Source organism: Eleutherodactylus coqui, chromosome 1, assembly GCF_035609145.1.
Source record: "Eleutherodactylus coqui strain aEleCoq1 chromosome 1, aEleCoq1.hap1, whole genome shotgun sequence".
NCBI lineage: Eukaryota > Metazoa > Chordata > Amphibia > Anura > Eleutherodactylidae > Eleutherodactylus > Eleutherodactylus coqui.
This window is the reverse complement of record NC_089837.1, coordinates 434,548,074-434,571,315: the sequence shown is the minus strand read 5'-3', so window position 1 is coordinate 434,571,315 and position 23,242 is coordinate 434,548,074. Positions and strand designations below refer to the sequence as shown.

Sequence of the window (23,242 nt, the reverse complement as noted above, 5' to 3'; positions counted from 1 at the left end):
CAAGATAAATGAAAGCTGGATAACTGTTATGCAACACTTTAACAGTTAGGGATAGTCAGGCCTTATTACTATCTAATGTTTACAACACTTGGCAAACCGTTATCGATGTACGGTTGGTGCACACTTGTCCATAAGAATACCCATACAATGGGAAAGTAATGTCTCTAGAAAAAGGGATGATTCAACAAAAAAATCAGTGGTTATCTACGTACAGTCTATATTTAACGAAGAGTTGTCCGAGAATCTTGAGCACAACACATACACGCATACACTTCACTTGAACTAGCTAATAAAGTGCTGTGGGGGCCCTAACTCTGGGCCACTACACTACCTTAGTACTTCCCCATATGGACCTGAAAATGGATCCCAATGGGTGGAGTAAGTTTATTGCTCTTTCAACTTTGCTCTGCAATGACAGTGATATGTGACCGTAAAGATCTGAGAGGGTATTAGGAATTAAGAAAGGTCAAAGTAGTATAAAACTCAGTAAGTAAACATTCACCAAGCGCAATATGAGTCACAAACTTGCAGTCAGTCAGTGTATATGTTCTAATGACAAGGCGTGGGCATAATGATTCTTGCATGCCATCTGTCTCGCTGTTTTTCTTTATATGTTTCAACAAAGTAATGAAATGAGTGCTGGGTGATGGGGACTTCCTGTGCCATATGTAGTCTTCACCAGCCTATACTGATAGACTCATCACAGTAATGTTAAGGAGACTATATTAGTGATAGCATTTGCTAACCATAACATATCTAGGGATTTGCAGTGTATCAGAGCTATTAACAAATGGGCGATGCTACAATGCCATGGCAAATCTCCTATTTGCATACCAAATTTCCCAGAGGAACACTGCCTGGCATTTTAAGTTGTTCCACACCTACTAGGTGGTCTACACAAGGAGAAACTGTACCGCTCTAGACTCACAGCTATATGACCTAACTAAATGTATGGCCTGTTTTGTACAAAATAGGGGAACAAGCAAAGTTGAGTTCTTCTCCTTTGCTCACTTTTTTTTGCCAAATAACACTGCCACACGGCATCCACAAAATGGATCTACTGCTCATTATATTACCATATTCTGCCAAAGTAATGCCATATATAATACAGTATTCGAACAATACTCTGACATGCCACTCTATTGTTGGGCAGAGATCACTGGAACTGATGGTGAAGTGGAATGTTTTTCTTGCTCTTGAGGATCCTGTCCTCACAGGCCCCTGAGAAAATGGGCATCCTGGACAACTGCCCAGTTTGTCACACTCTTAAAACCAGCCCTGATTTTAGAACTATCCAGTAAATCATTTATTCTAACAGCAATTATAATAATTAGATTAAAATGAAAAACAAGCCTCTGCCATGGGGTCGGTGACATGATGAGAAATTATTTAATATCATGTTGTTATTGGAGCTCTCTAGGATTTCTTATGCAGTCTTCTCATTTTTATGAGCTGTTGGAGTATTGTAGAAAGGCAACAGATAGATCTCCGCTCCTCTGTAGCTATAAATATATAAATAGTGGTCTCCGATGTGTGAAGATGAGCGGTTTAGCACTCCCTGCAGGAAACACTGGCCAAGACAGAAGAACATAAACAAAGGTTTTGTAGGCGAGTGTAGTAAATAGTGGTATTACCTGCATGTTCAGTGTCTGCAAAGAGATTGTTCTGGTGATTTGCATTGTGGAAAACAAAGCCTCTCTTCTAGGCTCCTTACTTTTCATATGATGAAGGATTAGTAGATATAGATAAGTAAATGATGCAGCTACAGTGTTTTAGTAATAAAGGCCACTGTGTAAAGGAAAACAAATAAATACAGTAGGCTCTAGTAGGGTCTTGGTGGTTTTGTTAAAGGCATTGTACGAAAATAACAAGTTAGCCCCTATTCTACAAATAGGGGGTAACTTTGCTAGTCTGTGGGCGTCTCGTAACTGAGACACCCACTGATTCCGAAAATGAGGGTCCCTTGTCCCCCTCTGCCTGTCACTACGGGGGTCACTTCACTACCTTGAAGTCATGTCAAAATGAAGTTTAGGCTGAGCATGCACAGTTGCCACTGCATTTTAATGAAGTTGGCATAAATACCCGGGTTTTTTGCCGCTCAGCTGTCTCCAGCACTCCCATTGAAAATGAATGGAGCAGCAGCATGTTTGCGCAGCCATCACTATATTCTATTTCTAGCCTTTGACTAGCCTTGACTACATATGACCTGTGTGGCCGCATAGGTTGCTGACCACTAGCTTTTTGGGGGGGGGGGGGGGAACACCAGGCGGATGTAGGCTGGGGCGACTGCCTCTTAGGTTCGGCTGGCCATATGATCATCTTCCTTTGTGCAGCAGCTTCTTGAATCATCCTTCTCCTGGCTCTGTCTCCTCCTCTCTGATATTTCGAGGCACCACTGCCAGTCCACCAGCTCCCCTACAACACAGTCGCTTGGTCCTGGGGCTGTATTGGGTATGAGCTTGGTTCTGGGGCTGTATTGGGTATGAGCTTGGTTCTGGGGCTGTATTGGGTATGAGCTTGGTTCTGGGGCTGTATTGGGTATGAGCTTGGTTCTGGCATTGCATCAATATATGAAGGTTGCTATGTGCTATATCTGTGCATGTACAGAGCCTGGCTCTGTTGCTGTATTTATATTATGATCTTGGTTCTGGTACAGTGTTTTATTCACTGAACTGTTCAGATGTGGTTTCACCGCTATCTTGTTGCTTTCTGCACGAGCAGAATACAGCCAGAATGCCTATCACTGCAATATATGTTGTTTATTTTATGACGCAAGGGCACCCAAAACAAGGTTTTGCAAAAAATGCCATTTAACCTATGGCAAGTACTGACTGTAATGAATGCGAGTTAACTAACAGAAAAGTGTCCATAGCCTAATAAAGTCTCCAGAAAGAAATGTTGTACAGTCCCCCATTAGGTGGTATTTTGCACAACTGCCTACTATATTGACTGGCGCCTCTTGCAAATGCTACAATCGAAATGGACTGGGGTCGCTATGCATTATTACTATTGTTGCACCAATTAAGCCAACTAGTCAGCCTTGTTAGGTTTATTGCTATATACCACTAATGGGTATTCGTGCATCTTGACGCCACCAGAAAGAACTGGTGGAGTCAAGATTGACAGGGTGGGTGATGCCCCCTGTACCTAATTGGCTGCAGAGCTCGATGGGCTGCTGGTCCTGGCAGCCCACAAAACTCGAGCAGCGGCTGTTCTCAGTGATTTCTGAGAGGGATGGAGTGTTCGGATGAGGGCTAGGTGTACCACTTAGTCGTATAGATCTAGTGCTACCTCTGACGCTAACTGTCCATCCCTGGCACAAATAGTTGGACAGTGATTTGCCTATGCCTCACAGCTGACAGCCCCCTCCCTCCCAGGCACACCATAGTCCTGTGGCCGCTCCCCCTGCGGGCGAAGCAGCCGGGGGTGCTGGCAGAGGCGTCCCCGCTGCTGTGTCCCTGCTCCCGCTCATGCAGCACCGCCAGAGTACTGTTCGGCTGCGGCTCCCCCTGGTAGCTACTTTTGAGGCGGCTGTGGAAGGCACTGTGCCGCCGGCGCTTCCTGATTCGGCAATGCAGAGTGCAGGGAGGGTGGCGAGTAAGGCGCTCTGCCACCGCCGCTTCCGCAATGTCCCCCGCCGCTGCCCACTACAGCGAGGTCGCTGGCAAAAGGTGTGTGCCGCCGGTGCTGCTCCATCACTGTCCCGCACCACTCACAGTCCACTGACAGAGACCAGTAGAGGTACGACTACGGCAGCAACTATCTTCAGGCAACGCTCCGTTACTGGCCCCCACACCACAGCCGAGTGCAAGCAGCCCGGCGGGGAAGGCGTTGTGCCGCCGACGTTCCCTCGCCTGGTAAGCACATTTTACTGAATTGCAGGACCTGAGAGGGCGGAGTGGCCGAGCTGTCAACCTGAGTGTATCTTGCCACCACCAACACTTCTGGTGGCGTCAAGATACACTAATACCCCACTAATGTGTATCTTTTGCATTTACTGTGCTTTTAATGGTTGTCATCATCTCCCTGTTTGAAGGTGGGTTCAGGGGTAGGCTTTTGATTCAGGCCATGTCTTCAGCTGCAGAAATGTAGCAATGCATGGGCTCTGTACTCGGTGGTGGTTGGACTATAAAAGGAGGTGGTTAGCGTGCCTCATAGTCACTCTTTCTGATATAATAATGGTGCATTGGGCAGAGTGTTGCAAGCAAAAAGTGTATTTGTCCTGACTCGTAATGTGTGATAACGTTTTTTTGGCTGGAATTGGGCTTGCTGAGGACCTTCTCTGGACTGTGTCTGGCCTGGTGAGCTGAGAGAAAGGACCTCATAACTTGGAAAAGCCTGGAAATCAGGCAGGTGGAATCTGTGATGCCCTGTCTGGTTTGCGTGAACCAAGGCTGAGGTCAGCCCACTAGGCCCTGAGTACCATCTATTGTGAGTTCTAAGTGAACTTTAAGGAAACTGTAACCACTGTGCTGTGTGCCTAATGGGGACTATTCCTCCTCTGTGTAACTAATGGCAACAGCCAAGCGGAGTGTGCCCTTCAGAGACTGTAACCGCCAAGCTGTGTGCCCATAAAATAGTGTAACCATCAAAATAGGTGCCTCTGTTGTGATCATCTTTCTCATTAAGGGTGGACACCCACTGACGATATTTTCTTTCTTGCGCTGCGAGAGCACGGGAAAACTCTTGCCTCGCAGCGCGAGAAAGACGCCAAAATAGAATCGGCATATCTCCAGTGTTTTCAATGGGGCCAGCGGCAGCAACGCTAGCCCTATTGAAAACATAGGGAGAATACCACAGACTTCTGCCACAGCTGTCCCAGCTGTGGCAGGAGTTTCCTTCATCCCCGCGGGGACCACAGGGATGAAAGAATCCTCTGTCACAGCTGTGGTAGAATTGCAAAATAATATCCCATTGCTTTCAATGGGATCAGCACTGTTGCTGATCCCATTGAAAGCAGTGCTTTCTTGCAAGCCCTGCAGTATGATTATTGGGGAAGGGCTTGAAATGTAAGTGTTAAAAAAATGTTAAAAAAAAATTTACTCACCTCTCCGCCGCTCAGACGCATCCTCTGGCTGGCTCCCCGGCACTGCTGTCCAGCACTTTCAGCAGGCGGGGATTTAAAAATCTCCGCCTCCTGAAAGGGTTGTGCCGATTGGCTGAGGGCTCAGCCAATAGCAGCAAGGGCTTAGCTGTTGGCTGAGGGCTCAGCCAATAGCAGCAAGGGCTTAGCTGTTGGCTGAGGGCTCAGCCAATAGCAGCAAGGGCTTAGCTGTTGGCTGAGGGCTCAGCCAATAGCAGCAAGGGCTTAGCTGTTGGCTGAGGGCTCAGCCAATAGCAGCAAGGGCTTAGCTATTCATTCAGGGGGTGAAGGAAACTCCTGCCACAGCTGTGGCAGAAGTCCACGGCATTCTCCATTTCTTTTCAATGGTGCTAGCGCTGCTGCCGCTGGCCCTATTGAAAAGACTGGCGATATCCCGGCTTGATGCTGGTGTTTTTCTCGCACTGCGCTGCGAGACTTTTCCTTTACTCTCGCAGCACAGTGGAGAAAAAAACTCCAGTGGGTGTCCACCCTTATTCTGACTGCAGTACAGTTCTGTTCTGTTGCATTGTCTGCTTTGTGTCCACCTAAATTACCATTCCATCCTTGAGCAGGGTCCAATACCAGGGTCAAAGTCCGCACACAAATCTAACCCTCTTACCCCTCCTACTCTGGAGACCAGGGAGGGACCAGGGGGCTGTAGACAGAGCCTTGTCTTTGTGAATTGGCTTGCAAACTATATCTCATATTGCAACTCAGCCCTATTAAAGTGATGGAAAACAGTGATGTTGCATCTTGAAATCTGATTTTAATAACCTGTCATGTTCTGATGATGCATCCCTTTTAATGTTATGGGCAATTTACAGTATATTTTCCTTTGGACTATTGGAGATTTTTGTGGTATTTCAATATCCTATGTGGTTGTTTGCATGGATAGCTAGGCAGCCAGTCATAGTGATAAGATGACGTCACTTAATGGAATTGGCTCTTATCCCTGTAAGCTTTTAGAAATCATATTTAAGCCAAAGATAGAGAAGTAGTGTTTTCCTGGAGATGGGCACCGGTAGTGACTCTCACCCTGTCAGCGTCTATCATAGCGCTCAGGATTTGTTACATCACACCTCCAAACAGATTATATTTAGACAGTTCCTGACCTGGCGCCGGTTTATAGAAGAAAGGTACAAGTTAGAAATTGGATTACGTTCGTTTTACTGGAAACTGGATGTTTACCGAATGTTGAATTGATTGATTCTTCAAGTCCGGAAGGTCGGGTTCCCATCACTTGTGTCTGGCCAGTGTTTGTAGGCTGGAGTCGGACACAACTTATGCCATTTTGGTGCTCTTTTTTTTTCTTTTATTTTTTTTACACCGGTCTGGTATCAATAACCAGGCGGGGAAAATGATGCATGCAACATTTTTCTTTTAGATATCTGGCATCAAAACAGATGTGCTGGATCCCATGAACCATCCCATACAAATAGATGGGATCCGTTCTGCTTTCATTTTACCATGGTGTTTAACTGCAATGGACTGCCGGACATGTGGGAACTTGGCCTAAAATCAGTAGCTTCATAGAAATAGATATTCTTCAGCTAATGCATTCCAGGAGATACAGAGTAGTCGACTAATACCTAAAGGGGTTGTCGGGGATTAGAAAAATGGTCTAATTGGTTCTTCAGGAACAGTGCCACACCTTCAGGGGCTTTATCTGTTATGGTAGCTCAACCCTGTTCATTCATATAGAACTCTAAGAAGATGCTGATTCTTCTTGCAGAGATTCAGCTGGTTTAGAGACTCTTCGAGACGCACTGGGTAAATGGTATGCAAACTGGCTCTTCCTCTCCCCCTAATGTTGCAGTACGACAAAATGGCAGAAGGTCTCCCAGGACAGAATCTGCTCTTGTTGAGCGTCTCTCCATTTGGGGACATAAAGAGAGGTCCCGAGCAGAGTACCTCGCTCTATGACATTCATATGCCCCAACAGGGCATATGAACAGGGTATGCAATCTTGGCACAACACTTTTTTTAGTAGATGGGAGCTGCAATGCCTAATGCCGTCCATGTAGAACAGTGGACATTTGTGGTTGTCGCTATTTTTTTTTTTTTTTTAATTTTAATTCTTTATTTAACATTTTCATTATGATTTACAAACATTTGGTTATCCGTTAAGTGGTTCCTTCTGGATACAAAGGTATTTAGATAACTTTGACAGAAATTACAGTGTCAGCTTGTGGTTACTCTAACTGGTCCGATTTGTATTTCTGTTTGATATTAAAGTCTTGTTTCCCTGGACCGTATCTGTCTGAACTGTTGGTTTTCAAATAAACTATGCTGTGTATAACTTCTAAGGGTGAAACCTTAATGAGAACTTACATTTATTGGGGAGGGGGGTGGGGCGGAAAGATTAGGAAGGAGCAGGTGGGAAAACCACAGATGTCTATGTGTAGTCTCAGAGTTGAGCGAACTCTGCCGTGTTCTGGAATTCTATCCAGTGATACCAGGTCTTCCTAAATTTATTTTGCGTACCTCTCAATGTGGCCGTAAGGTCCTCCATCTCCATCGTCCAGTTTACCACGTTTATCCACATCCTTACAGTAGGGGGTTCTGTCTGTCTCCACAGTCTGGGGACGCAGGATCTCGCTGCGTTAATCAGGTGACGCACCATTGAATTCTTGTATGTAGAAATAGGTACGTCGCAGTGGTGCAGGAGGAAGAGGGCCGGTGTTTTGCTTAAGGTGTGTGTAGTGAATTTGGATGTGATTCTCCACACTTCCGCCCAGTAGCTCGTCAACATCGGGCAGTCCCAGAATATATGTAGTAGAGTCCCCTGTTCTGATCCGCATCTCCAGCATGATGGGGAGACCGAGGGGAACATCTTATGTAGGTGGGAGGGCACCCTGTACCAGTGTGATAGGATCTTGTATCCTGATTCTTGTATTTGACTTGATAGGGAAGTTGTATGCGTCAGTGTGAATATTCTCTCCCTTTCCTCTGGGCTGAATGTTGTATTTAGGTCCTTCTCCCACTGCTGCATGTATCTTGGGGGTGGGTTTTCTTCTTGTGTGGTTAGCATGTTATACATCCTTGACAATGTGTGACTAGAGGGACCTTCTTCACTGCACGCTATTTCGAATTGTGTCTTGGGGCGCGTGTATAAATTGGGGTGGGGGAGGGATCTAAGGAAATGTCTTAGTTGGATACTTTGCCAGAATGTTAGCCCAGCTTGATCTATCTCATTTCCCGGGTCCTCATCCGTCCACCACTGGCCCTCTCTGAGAAAATGGCTTGCCCTGAAATTCCCTCTCGCCAGCCTCTCTTGGTATATTTTACTCTCATTACCCGGTGGGAAATCCGGGTTGCCCAATATCGGGTACATGGGGGAGGGTCTAGGGGATACTCCCGCTTCCTCCGGGATCCTTGTTAGACTTGTCAGTGTGGGGCCGATAGTTGGGTGATTTGTCAATTCTGATGTGATCTGGTTTTTGATCCATGGGAGTACTACTAGGGGTATCGATGTCGCTGCCTGTTCTAGGTCTATCCACTGTTTGGCTCCCCTGTGTCTGTGCCAGTCTATTATGCGTGCGAGATGCACTGCCTGGTAGTACTGGGGAAAGTTCGGCAGGCCCATCCCTCCCTCCTTTTTTGATCTAGTCAAGATGTTACGAGATACTCGGGTTGGTTTAGATGCCCAGATAAATTTAGACATGAGGGAGAGAAGTTGCTGGAAGAATTGCCTCGGTACATGTATCGGTAGTGCCTGAAGTAGGTATAGCACTTTCGGTAAGATATTCATCTTAAATATGGCCCCCCTCCCGAACCACGAGAAGAGCCCCTTTGTCCATGAGTTTAGGTCTAGGCGGATCTTGTTTATTAGGTTAGGATAGTTTGCGGGAAATAACTCTGTCACCTTGGGCGTTAAGTAAATCCCTAGATAGAGGATTTTGTCTCTCCTCCAGGGGAACGGAAACGCATCTTTGAGCTCTTCCGTAAGGGTCTGTGGGAGTGAAATATTCATTGCTGCGGATTTCTGCAAGTTGATCTTAAAATTTGATAATTTTGTACATCTGTCAATTTCTGCTACTACGTTAGGTAGGGATATTCGCGGTTTGGTTATAAACAATAGAAGGTCATCCGCGTAAGCTGCGATCTTATATTCTGTGTCTTTAAGGGCTAGCCCCCCTATGTCATGGTTGGACCGGATGTGATTTAGGAGGGGTTCGAGGCATATGACAAAGATCAGTGGCAATAGTGGGCAGCCCTGTCTTGTCCCGTTTGTGATGGGGAAGGGGGACGAAAGCTGGCCATTTACTCTGATCTCTGCCGTTGGGTTGGAGTACAGGCTCGCTAGCCACTGTGTCATGTGGGGTCCCGTCCCGAGTTGTGACAGGGTGGCGAATAAGAAATCCCAGTCCACCCTGTCGAATGCTTTTTCTGCATCTGTTGACAGTATGCACATGGGGGTGGATAGTTTTTCCGCGAGATGAATCAGGTTTATGGCTTTTATCGTGTTATCTCGGGCTTCTCTCTGTGGGACAAAGCCCACTTGGTCTTTGTGCATCAGTTGCTGCAGGTATAGAGATATTCGGTTTGCTAGTATCTTGGAGAAAATTTTTAAGTCTGCATTTAGAAGGGAGATGAGCCTATAACTCTGACACTGTGCAGGGTCTTTCCCCTCCTTTGGGATCACAGTTATGTGGGCCCTTAATGAATCTCTGGGCATATTGTGCCCCATTGTCACTGAGTTATATGCCCTTAAGAAGTGGGGTGATAGGATTCCTGTGAATTTTTTGTAATATGGTAAGGTTAGGCCGTCTGGGCCTGGCGCTTTCCCCGAGGGGGCTTCTGAGAGGACTTTGGATAATTCGTTCTGCGTTATTGGAGCGTGCATTACTTCTATTGCTCCTTGCGTGAATTTACCTAACTTCGCTTGTTGGATGTACTCCTTTATTAGTTTTTTACATGATTCTCTGTCCTGCCCTGATTGAAGGGGGGGGGGGGGGGGAAAGGTTGTATAGTTTTTGATAATATTCCCTGAATGCCTCCGAGATCTGTTTGGGTATATGCAGAGTCTTCCCTTTTTAGAGTTTGTAATTTGTGGGACGTATGTTCTCCCTCTGGCGTTGCGCAGTGCTCGCGCCAGAGTCCGGCTAGGCTTGTTGCCGAATGCAAAGAAGTGCCTTCTTCTGCACTTTAATAGGTTTGTCTTCGCCTGGTCTAGACTTATTTTACGTACTTTGTCCCTCAATTTTGCTAGTTCCGCTCCTTGTGTCCTATCTAATGATGATTTATGGGCCAGTTCTAGTTTTTGTATGCGTTTTAGTAGCTCTTGTAGCTGCGCTCCTCTTTGTTTTTTGATATGAGCCCCTAAACTAATGAGGGACCCCCCGTATTACGCACTTGTGTGCTTCCCAAACTATCAAGGGGTTTATTTCTGGGGTGTTATTTTGTTCAAAGTAATTTTGTAGAGTTAGGCTTAATTTCTCTACTGCTGTTGGGTCTTTAAGCAGGGATTCGTGTAGCCTCCAGTTCCATTCTCTTTTGTGTATAGTGGGAAGTGATAATGTGAGGGTGATTAGGGCATGGTCCGAGAATGTGATGCTGTCTATTTCAGCTGATATGAGTTGGGCCAGGGAGGTGTGGTGTACCAGAAAGTAGTCGATTCTGGAGTACACGTTATGTGGCGGGGAAAAGAAGGTATAATCCTTAGTGGTCGGGTGTAAGATCCTCCATGCATCAATCAACTGGTGCTTGTGTAGGATCTTTTTGAACCTGCGGTGTGTGGATGTCCGGAGGGAGCTGCTTCCTCTTGATGTATCTACCTGTGGGTTTAGTGGCATGTTGAAATCCCCCCCCCCCCCCCCCCCTAGTATCAGGGTGCCCTCCTTGAATTCATCCAGGTCCTCCAGGGCCCTTTCCAGGAAGGACGCCTGGTTGGAGTTGGGAAGATACAAGGATGCCAGTGTGACTTGTGTATTTGCGAGCTTACCCTTGACGTATAGGAATCTTCCTCCTGGATCACTGCACGTCTCCCCATGCTCCCACGAGACGGTGTTGGAGATTAGGATTGACACCCCCTTCGCTTTAACCTCTGCGTTTGTGCTGTGGTACGCTTTCGGGAATCTTGCGTTCTCGAACCTCGGAACAGCGTCTGTGCGGAAATGGGTTTCTTGTATGAAGGCTATCTTTGCCCTTTTCTTCCAGAGGAGATGGAGGATGGAGGACCTTTTTTCAGGTATGTTGAGCCCCTGCGTGTTAATAGAAATCACCGAGAGGTTAGCGTGGTCTGTAGACATGGTCAATTGTCTAGGGAACCTGAAAGTCAAAGACAGTTGTTTAAGGCTTGTGGTTAGAAACTTGGGTGGGGGGGGGGGGCAGAGGGGGAGGGTAAGAGGGGGTGGTTAGTGGACTGGGGGGTTGACACACACAAGAAAAATAAAATATTAATCACTGTAAACTTTAAGTTTATCCGGAGGCCTGGGCCCCTGCCCGGAAGGGGGCTGAGCCGATGTCACCGGCGCCCTATTTGGGGGTACGAAGAAAGGCTCTGGTCGGAGAAGAGGGCCGCTGGTCCGTTCTCTGTGGTGTTTCTTGGCGGTGTGGTCTTCACGGACCGATGTTACCGAAGAGTGGTTAATTCGCTCTGTTGTGGGTGTGAGCTGCTCCGCCGTGGCTTGTCTGTCCCTGTCTGTAGAGACCCGACCTTTTAAATGGGTTGTCCATTAGTTCACCGGTATGTCGGCTTGAATTGGTTGAGAATTCTTCTGTGTAGCTGTTTTGTGTTCTCTGAGGGGTTATATGGGTAGTGTTTGCTAGCTCTTTTCTCTTTGCCCCCGTTCGGCTATAAAGCTGATTTCTGCGCTTCAGTGTGAGATGACCATGTAAAAGTTCTTTTCCTTTTTCTTGGGGTTCTGCGTTGAGGGCATTGATGATCCCCAGGCGTCGTGGCTGGTAACAGTTTTGATTCCTAGTAATAGCTGGAGTCCCCGCTTTAATTGGATATCGCCGAGGGGTGTATTGGTTGTGTCCAGTCTGGACTAGGGACTGGCGGCTCTTCCAGGAATGCAAACGCCCCTTCTAGGTCAGATGGTGTTTTGACCGTGTATATACGGGCTCTTTTGCGCAGGATCAGGTGGAAGGGGTGTCCCCATTTGTAGGTTGCGTCTGCTCTTCGTGCTGCGTCTAACAGGGGGCGGATCAACCTCTGGTTATTTAAGGTTAGTCTGGATACGTCTGGTAGGATGGTGATCTCGTTTCCCCTGAATCTGACCGCACCTTGTTCCCATGCCAATCGCAGAATTTCCTCTTTCTGTCGGTAAAAATGTACCCGGCAGATGACCTCTCTGGGAAAATTCGCATTTCGCGCTCTTCCCCCCCCCCCCCCCCCCCCCCTATCAGGCGGTGGACTCTGTCGAGCTCTATTGCCCTGTCTTCTGGTCGGTGTAGGAGTTTGTTGAATATTGCCATGACGCAGTCATGTAGCGCTTCTGGCGGGATGTCTTCCGGGATGCCTCTCAGTTTTAAATTGTTACGGTGTCCTCTATTTTCTACATCATCTAAGTGCAGGGTTAGATCTCTGATTTGTTTTTGCTGCTTTTCCACTGTTTCGACGAGATGTTGAAAGTCCATACACGGAGCACCTGTCGTCTGTTCTAGGGTGTTGACCCGTTCGGCAAGTTCTTGTACTGAAAGCTTCACCGCTGATATGGCTACTTCTTGTTTCTCTTCGATACGCCTCAGGTGCGTTTCAAGATCCAATTTAGTGGGTAGTTCACACATCATTTTCCATAATGCCTTTAGTGTCTGCGTGTCGTCTGACGGGGGGTCTTGCGGTTTTTGGAGGGCACTGGCTGTTGCTGTGTGTGCGTTGCTTGCGGGTATGCTGTTCCTCTTGCCCCCTGGGCCATCTGAGTGTGGGGCTGTTGTGAGGGTGGAGGGGGTAGTATCTGCTCCATTTCCCCTGCCCTCTGTGCATGTTGCTTGTTGTGGGCACTCTGGGGCTTCTTGACTGGGGTGTTCTCTGCAGCTGAGCCCCTGTGCCTGCATGTCTTGGGAAAGTACCTCTGCTTGTTGTGCAGCTGTCCTCATGGGGGTGCTCTGAATGCCCTCTTGTAGCTGTGTTGGGCTGCCCCTGGGAGACTCTCCCGGTACCTGCGGTGTTATGGAGCTTCCTCTGCCTGGTACTGGTGACCGGCTCTCCCTCCTGTCTTCTCCCGCTGCTGGCTGGGTGCCTTCATGTGTGGGGATGTCTGAGGGGACCTCTTCTGTCAGCGCTCTGTTTTTCTTGGTGTCTCCTCTCTGGGGCTGCGGCGCGGTCCGCACTGGCGGCAGTGCTTTCTCAGCGGAGCGCGGGGAGTGCAGCTCCACGTGTCTGCCCGGCGCCATGTTCCCTGACTTGCGGTCAGTCTCCGCAGCTCCCGCTCCTTGCAGGTACCTCCTCAGCGGCGTGTTTGTGGTTGGTGGGGGGTCTCCCCTGCGTCTACCTCCTCTCATTTGCCTTGGGTTTTCCTTTGTGGTGTCAGGGTTTTGTTCTGCTGTTGTTAATGACGGAGGAGCTCTTTCCCTTGCGGCCTTACTCCTCCATGCCTAAGCCACGCCCCCTCGTTTGTCGCTATTTCGCCCCTTGGACAACAAACATGGTGTATTTATATAAGATAACTTAATTCTGTTTTCCCTTGTTTTTACAGGGATGGCTGTTTCTCACCTGTGAGTCCTGAATCCTGTCCTCTTGTCCAAGCCTTTGTCTGTCCCAGTCGATCATTTATAATGCATAGCCATGTACAGCTGAAAACTGGTCTGCAGACCCAGGAGCGCCATCTCTTCCTCTTCACTGACATTCTTGTCATTGCCAAGTCAAAGTAAGTACAACCTATCTGTGGTCTTCACTAAAGGCTTGTGTGACTATAGCTCAAAGCCACTTAGTGCCAAAGGATGTGTTGGCATTTTGGTTATGTTGGTACTGGATTTGTGGTTATTTTGGCCACCATATAAGAAAATATATACATTTCCTACTGCTTATTAGGTTGTATAGAGGTAAAGGAATGGATTATGCCTACATTTGTAAAAGTGACTAAGACATATTGACTATATTGGGGTATGAAGATCTCTGCTAGTATTTATGTTGATTTCATTATAATCACTGAAGTTCATAAGGGCAAAAAACTTGATCGTATTTGGTGATACAGTTTTCTCATGATATAACGTGATCATGTGTCTGAATAACATTTCCCTGTACCCACTTATATTCACACATTTGCCCACCGTGCTGTCCATCCCAGTGGGTATTCTACAGAGGGTCACACAGATTGAATTAAAGGGATTCTGTTTTCAGGTGCATAAATCCGGTTCGGGAAAGCCTGTTGCCCCCGTGGGTGTTTAATTCTGAAATGCTGTGGGGTTCATAATTTTGTGGTCTGACTTGGAGCTGAGCTCCGAGTCACAGGGGCGGGCCGAGCCGGTCTCTCCTCATCTGCTGCATGCAGAGTGGTAGCTCTTCTCGACGCTTGTGTAGAGGGGGCAGCTGTCACTCTGTTTTAGACTATTTTATACCCAACCAAGCTGTACTTTTACTCTTTTTCGAAGGCCTTAAGAGTTTTGCTGGGCGTCATGTTTCCTTCTAGTTAGTAAAAATGTACTTCTAAGGCTAGGGTCACACAGGGCGGATTTGCCGCGGTTTTGCCGCAGCAGATCCGCCCGCGGCAAAACCGCCCACGGCCGCTAATCCCGGGATTAGCCAGCCATGTGGATGGGATTTCTCAGAAATCTCGTCCACACGGGACGGCTAATCCGCTGCGGTAAATCCGGTTGAAACCGCGGCTGCGGCGGCCGCAGCCGCGGTTTCAAAAGAAGCAGCATGTCCATTCTTTTTTTCATTCCGCTGCGGCCGCGCTCTCCTCTATGGGAGCGCCGGCCGCAGCGAAAGAGCGAGCGGCCGGGCCGCTTCAAAGCCACCGCGGCTTAAACCGCGGCGGTTCTCCCGGCGGAAATCTCGCGGTTTTTGCTGCGGCCAAACCGCGAGATTTCCGAAGAAAATCTGCCCCGTGTGAACCCAGCCAAAGAGCTGGTGAATTTACAGAAAGCACCTTAGTTGGAAACTAGAAAATGGAGCAATGCACCCTCTTGACTTATCAAGCTATAGCACATAGCTATTGATTATATAGGTCTGCATGGGAGGTAGAAATGTTTTTTAGGATAGATGCTGTACACTGATCTGATGATCTCTACAGCTCTAGTTCTTGCTACCTGCTGTTATCTCTGCAGGGAGGTTTATTCTTCCATATACAGGGTGTCCACAGAAAAAGCTATCCAGGGGTACAAGAGACCTTTCTAGCATTGTAAGTGGATATGTGTGTGGAGCTGCTTATTCCAGCACTAAAATAACCAAAGGGGTATCTGTTTAAGAAAAATTACTATAACAAACAAATCATTCTGCCTGTAAAGGGGTAAAATATTTAAAACAACTGTGGTCAGCAGCTACAAAAAGATGTTTATGGCGGAAAAAACGGCACATCTCTGAGGTCACCATTTTATAGACCACTCATATTCGTCTCTTCAGTTCGCCAACATCACAAAGTGCTGCTGGGTCTTTTGCGATTTGCATCTTGGCCTGAAGTTGGAAAAAATTTACCTATTTACCGTGTGATTATCACAGGAGCCTTCAGTTAACTGATTTTATTTCACTGATTTACATTATTTTTTAATTGCAACTAATGAATAAATACATTGTTATGCTAAATCGTCTTAAAAGGATTCCCTTTTGTTATTTTAGCATTGGAACCGCTCCGCACACATACCCTTGTGGCATTCTGGAAAAATATCTTTCGCCCCTGCATAGATATTTCTATGGACACCCTGTATTTACCCCTGCAGGGGGTATTGCATAGCAGCCATTGCAATGAAAGTACAAATCTTTAATATATGGACGGGCCATGTCTCCCTGAGCACAAACTTATCCTACTTAGCTGCTCTCTGCTCCGGATCATAGAGGGGTTTCCTCTCTAATACGTCCATATACCCTACCAGGGCCATCTACACATGTTAATAACATCCTACAAATGATAACTATCTTACTGCACTTGGCAATCCATAAAGGAAAACACAATGTTGCCTACAGTTGTGTAATAAAGCCTAACCTTGAAAACCCATTGTTGTCCTGTGTTGGTCATCAACAAGATTACGTAGTAGGGGGCATCCTCCATCGCTGCCAGGTTGACTTTTTCCTTACGTAAGTAAATCGTGGCAGCACCATTTGTTTTTCAGGAAGTCTATATGTAGTTTTCGGTATGAGAATTTGTTTCTAATGGGACTCATCAGGAAAATGAACAATAGGTCTTGGGTAAAAATCTTTCCAGCCTTGGTCTTTTCTATAATGACTATTAAGTAAACAGGGAGATGGGATCAATATGCAATGATCTGTGCCATGCTGATGACTGTAACCCCCGACATGCCGATCACCCTGATGGATATTGTTGAAGAATGCGGAATGTTTATGGGTAAAGGATGTGATGTTCCTGTTTGACTTGGTCACTATTTATAAACCTGATATAATAAACATGACCTCGGCCAGAGAAGGAAGTAACTGGCTGTTCTTGCCGTGAACACGATACTCCCTTCCCCAGCAGAGAGGAGAGGCTTTACTAAGAAGAATTGGGCTGACTCTGACTATTCTAACGACTTCTGCACGTGTTCTCCCGAGCTGTTTTGTCAGGTTTCGCTAATGGAAAGGCGAGACTTCAGCACAAGCTGTTCCTGTATTGGACCATTTTGTTGCAAACCAAAGTTACTACATACAGTAAATGTTCTGTTTTTCATACCTTAATAGAGCTGAAGTCATCTTTTTTTTCAGTTTATTTTAAGAAGATGGAGATACAATCATTTGGGAGAACATGAACATTTATTGCTACATTTTCATCATATTTTCTGTTACTAGATGTTGTTTTGCTACCTTTCTAGCCGTCTCTACAAAGTGTGTGCAATTTTGTATATTGCCATGTCCTTTACATACTGATAGATCGTTTATAAACGTGGAATAGCAGTAATCCGTGGAATGCTGATAGGATAATTTGCTTCAGACTTTATTTGTACAATGGTGTGTGATACAAAATGTATCTGCATAGGCTGAAAAATGTATAAAAGGGATAGTGCTAAAAGGCAGATTTTCCTTTTTAAGTGCAATAATCTGTGCTGATTATTTCTTATATTTGCTGTGAAAATTTCAAAAGCACCCCAGGTATTTATTGGTTGCTACTAGAGATGAGCGAGTATACTCGCTAAGGCACATTACTCGAGTGAGTAGTGCCTTAGCCGAGTATCTCCCCGCTCGTCTCTAAAGATTCGGGGGCGGGGAGCAGTGGGGGAGAGCGAAGAGGAACGGAGGGGAGATCTCTCTCTCCCTCTCTCTCCCCCCCTCCCTCCCTGCCGCAACTCACCTGTCACCCGCGCCGGCCCCCGAATCTTTAGAGACGAGCCGGGAGATACTCTGCTAAGGCACTACTTGCTCGAGTAATGTGCCTTAGCGAGTATACTCGCTCATCTCTAGTTGCTACCTTTCTGCTGCTGTTTGCACCTAATTTAAGTTGTACCAATTCAGTTTTCAATATAGATTTACCTATTTTTCGTCTGTCCTGCTTTTTGCAATCCACTTACAGGTGAGGGGCAGGTTCTAAACCAGCCATTCTGTCAGCACTGTACCTTCCAGAACTTTCTCTCGAACACTTCATTATGCCTTCCATAGCCCTTCTCCAATCAGCTGCAAGACAGCTTCTGCATGTTTGCCGCTCCCTTGCATGTAGTAACTAGCAGTGTGCTCATGTCCCTGTTACTAGGGAAGCCAAACGTGTAACAGGCAGTGGATTGCAAAGGTGCTGGAAGGGAGACCCCTAGTGGCAGCCACTTCAAAATTGATCTTCAGTGGTAAAACCTTTTCTTTTTTTTATGTGAGTATATGACAAGATTGATGCACACATTAGACTAGCAGAACGTGTATGACAAGTTAGTATCCATTTACATATCCTTTGTTACAAAGTTAAAACACACTTTATGCTCTGCACAGTATAGTAAATCTACTGCTATCTAGAAAGAATTATTGACAGATCTTACTACTTCAATTCTTACTCTAAGCAGCGCTTGTATGATTAAAGCTGTTTTACACATTACATGTTTTTGTCTAAATGGTGCTAGGCTATGTTCAGGCACAGAATATTTTTCTGCAGTGCAAAATCCGCATCAGAATCCTTGTGTAATAAATATATGGATTTTGGTGCGAATTTCACCTCCTCATTTGAAGAAGTGAAAGCTGCTGAAAATCTGCAGCATATGGCTTGGTTCACGCAGTATGAACTGTACTGGGAAACTGCATTGTGGATTCCAATGGAAGACTGTGGCAGAAGTCCACACTTCAAGGCCGGTCTCATATGGCCGTATGTGGAATTCGCTCTTCATATAGACCGTGAGTAGGATATTTGTACATTAGAGATAAATTTACATATTTTCTAGATATAAATATCTTATGGTTTATATGAATGAATTTTAATGTGCATTAAATCACAGAGGTGAGGAAATGTGCATTAAAATTTATATCCTACACTAATTTTATTTATATTTTGAGATTTTATGCATAATTTTATATTTATTTGTTCTAAATGCTTAATTTTTTTGTCTCCCTATCCTCTTCCTTGCTTTTACTTTAATAAAAAGAAGTTTGATAATTCTATCCCACTGTTTGTCGAAATTTATTGGAGGGTGTTGCCAAATCAACAGTTCTGTGTCTCCATTTATTAATAGATGAAGGGCTGACTGTTAAAAACCGGACAGATTAGCCTGTGTTATGCCTTCAGAAACCGAACAGCAAACACATTTATTGTTCATTATTCAGATTCTTGCTGATCGCAGGATTCTGAACCCTTTCTTGGCCAGTGTAAAAGGGCCCTATGGTGGTTGAGAATTTGGGTTCCAGCAACCACCAGTGTTGATGGTTTGACATAAAAACAGACTTTGAGAAATCAACTTTACTGCCACTAAAGTATTAGATTTTAGAAAGGCTAATTTCAAAGATGTGGGTGAGTAAAAAAAAAAAAGAATTAACAGGGTAGAATAAAACAGCACGAGTGTGTGCCCAGTGGACACTATTAAAAACGGCCATCTTAAAGGCAATTCAACTTCATGCAAACAAACTAGCAAAAGGAAACTACTATGGTTTACTATGCCTATAAGAGGTTTTAAGAGACGAAGTGTAGCTGACAGAGCAGTCTATAAAATTAGACAAAAGTAGGCAAAAACAACAACAAAAAAGGGGCCTGAAGCACAAACGGGGACCGAACTGGTCAAATCCATTAAAGAGGGGGTTAAAATATTTTTTAGGTATATTGGTGACAGAAGAAATACTGTGGAATTACAAAAAAAAGGGGTTAACTATATATTAATGGAGATAAGGCCATTGCTGACCATTTGAATAGCTACTTTTGTTCTGTATTTTCGGAAGCTAGTTTTTGCAATATGCTTGTTTGCATCTGTACTCTTAGTTGTAAGGGCTCAGATGTAGTGTTTTTGGAGGCTGATGTTGTAGGCGAGCTTGCACCTTTTAAAGTTTGCATAATAAGACTGGTGCAGATGGCATCCACCCTAAAGTTCTTAAAGAACTCCAATCTGATTAAGGCACCTTATTAAAGGGGTTGTCCCGCGGCAGCAAGTGGGTCTATACATTCTGTATGGCCATAATAATGCACTTTGTAATGTACATTGTGCATTAATTATGAGCCATACAGAAGTTATAAAAAGTTTTATACTTACCTGCTCCGTTGCTGGCGTCCTCGTTCCCATGGAGCCGACTAATTTTCGCCCTCCGATGGCCAAATTAGCCGCGCTTGCGCAGTCCGGGTCTTCTGCAGTCTTCTATGGAGCCTCTAGTGCAGGATGCCGGCTCCGTGTAGCTCCGCCCCGTCACGTGCCGATTCCAGCCAATCAGGAGGCTGGAATCGGCAATGGACCGCACAGAAGCCCTGCGGTCCACGGAGACAGAGGATCCCGGCGGCCATCTTCAGCAGGTAAGTATGAAGACGCCGGACCGCCGGGATTCAGGTAAGCGCTGTGCGGGTTGTTTTTTTTAACCCCTGCATCGGGGTTGTCTCGCGCCGAACGGGGGGGGGGGGGGGTTAAAAAAAAAAAAAACCCGTTTCGGCGCGGGACAACCCCTTTAACTGATTTGTTTAACCAGCCTTCTCTAATAGGCGATGTTTCAGATTACTGGAGAAGGGCCAATGTTGTACCCATCCATAAGAGGGGTAGTGGAGAAGAAGTCGGGAACTACAGACCAGTTAGTTTGACATCTGTAGTAATTAAACTGATGGAAACTCTCATGAAAAAGAGGATATTGGACCACTAAAAAAACAACCTGTTGGACCCTAAACAGCACAGCTTTACTGAGGGCAGATTATGTAACACTAATTTCATTGATTTCTTGGCTGTGTCACAAAAGTGGTGGATGAAGATGGTGCCATGAATATCGCTTATCTGGATTTAGTAAAGCCTTTGATACAGTTCTACATAAAGAGCTTATAGATAAGTTGAAAATTGGACTTAATCCTTTGATAGTCCGGTAGATTTGTAGCTGGTTCTATCCATTAAAAACAACATTCTGAAATCTATAACCCCTTTAAAAATATAAACTTTTATTCAAAGATACTTTAAAATCATAATTCACCCCAATATACACACACAAAATGATAAACCTAAAATTCATGTGTGCCATCTTAAGGTAACGGATTATACAGCAGGTATTACCACAGTACTATCTGTTTGTTGACTCAAACTCTAATGTGGATGGTACTACATGCACAGATAGCTTCCCAGGGAGAGTCTGCCTATATTGAAGGTGATGTTCTGATAGCACACTGACCCTATACAGGACCTATGATCACCCTGCCTAACTGTAGGGCAATCGCCCTGACAAGAGCGCCCCCACTCAACAAAGGCTAACCCTGCTGTAACCCTACAAAACCCTAAAGTCAACACCACATCCAAGAACATCACTTTTTTCCCTTATAAGTAGTTGATTGAGTCATCGGAATATTCATAATAAGGAAGGACATGGAGAGCAGGAATATCCACTAACCTCCACTGATATGAGCATCATGATGATAGATGCTAACCTGTCAAGAGAACTATAGAGATTATATAGCAGAGAACTCTACCTATTGCCCCAATAAGCTAATCATTAATGCCTAATATCCAGCATGGGGTTATCAACATACACGCAATCAGTTTTTTTAATGTCATTACATTGACATATAATCATCACAAATTGTACGCACACTTACGTTTGAACATGCTTGCATTTTGATTTGTAAAGGAATACCCCTCCCCCTTAATAAGCGTGTGCAAGTATAAAGAAATTTCCACTTCTGCTCAGATTGATCTACAGCTTATGGCATCCTTGTTCAATGCACACTATCTGTGCATATAATCGTACCGTGTACGCACATTTACATTCAAACATGCTTATGTTTGTGTTAGAAAAACACGCTATCTAATAAAAGTACGCATGCATGAAGAGATGTCAACATTAGTGCGCACCTAATACGTAATAGCGCTCAAATCGGTACACGCACGTGCTTTAAAGGGCTTTGTCGATCAATAAAAATATATAAACATATAGGCGTGCTGGGGTCATATTATGTACGCCCATAGATAACCAATCGGGGTAAAGACAATATTCTTACTGTGTGTGTGTGTGTGTGTGTGTGTGTGTGTGTGTGTGTGTGTGTAAAATATATATATATTTGTAAGCAGGGGCGTAACTATAGAGGATGCAGGGGATGCGGTTGCACCCAGGCCCAGGAGCCTTAGGGGGCCCATCAGGCCTCTCTTCTCCATATAGGGAGCCTAGTACTATAAATAAAGCTTTATAGTTGGGGGCCCCGTTCCAGGTTTTGCATTGGGGCCCAGGAGCTTCAAGTTACGCCTCTGTTTGTAAGGCCTCATGTCCACTGGGAAATTCGGGCCCGCATGGATTTACTAATTACATTTTGCTAGTGGGCATGAGGCCTAAATCTGAATAGAGCAGACACTCAGGTTAGCACATGTCCCATAAAGGGCAATTATAGGAGCACCAAAAATAATCATGCTATATGACCAGATAGGACATTGGAAGGACACATTTCTGCCCAATATGCAGCAAGCTCCCTCTAATAAATAAGCCCATATCTAAATGGGGATTACAGAAAGCTGGTGAAGGAGAGCATTTCATTTAAAGCGAATGTTTTTCATGCTGTAAAAGCCATTCAGCCTCTTGGCAAAGTATCTGCCTATCCCAGTCCCCTCCTCATTGAGATTTTCTAATCTCTTCCAGAATAATTAACTTTAACACACTTTGGTCACCCTCATGTTTAACCAGCACATGCCTTGGAATGGGAGTATCTCTCTCATGGCGAATTTTACCCATATAGTCCAGGGGGCAGGGGCATTTGCAGAGATAAACATCCTTTCTCACAACTACCAAGATCTTGTATCTAGTAAACCTGATTAGTAACATAACTAATGAGATATTACGCAATACAACTACCACCCGTAAACATGCGCTGGGGGGTTTGATTCCAATAACTACTCATTGGTCGGGGGGCTTGATAATAGCTATGAAACAATCTAACTTTAGCAATCTTCCCTTTTATTGAAGGTGCATTGTGGTCTTGCTTGAGATCCTTGTCCATAGTCAAAATCCCCAATACCGGTTGATCTCCAGGGCCTGTTTTTAGTTCTATCATCATAAGTTGCAATTAGTCTAAAGGTCTTACTGTCATCTTTTTTTCTCCTTTGGGTCAGCAGAGTGGACCGATCCGACCTTAATGCATTGTGAAAGGCGGAATGGAGAATGGGGTATCCTCTTCATCTATACCGTTTTTTTAGGTCATGGGCCTGCTCCCTAAACTTATTAATAGTGGAGCAATTACGCCGAATATGTAGACATGTTTGAGATCCCCTTTCTCAAAGATTGCAGATGATAGCTATTCCACCCGAGAAGTGTATTCGAAGAAGTGGGTTTGCGAAACGTTTTAGTAATAAAAACCCCCTCGGCCATCTTTTTCAATAGATAGGTCTATAAAACGTCAATTTTTATGGTTCAAAAGTTTTTTATTTTGTCTGTTATGCAGATATGAAAATTACAAAATTGTGGTATCATTTTCATCAAATAAACATTCTTACATTAACCTC

General features: G+C 45.2%; 1 protein-coding gene across 1 annotated transcript in view; it reads left to right on the top strand.

The window, feature by feature from the left end:
• Positions 1-23,242, top strand: part of ARHGAP20 (Rho GTPase activating protein 20) — a 127,205-nt gene that overhangs the window by 43,254 nt on the left and 60,709 nt on the right. The window contains exon 3 of the mRNA XM_066582139.1: positions 13,726-13,896. Within this exon, the coding sequence (XP_066438236.1) occupies positions 13,726-13,896 (171 nt within the window). The remainder of the gene's footprint in view (positions 1-13,725; positions 13,897-23,242) is intronic.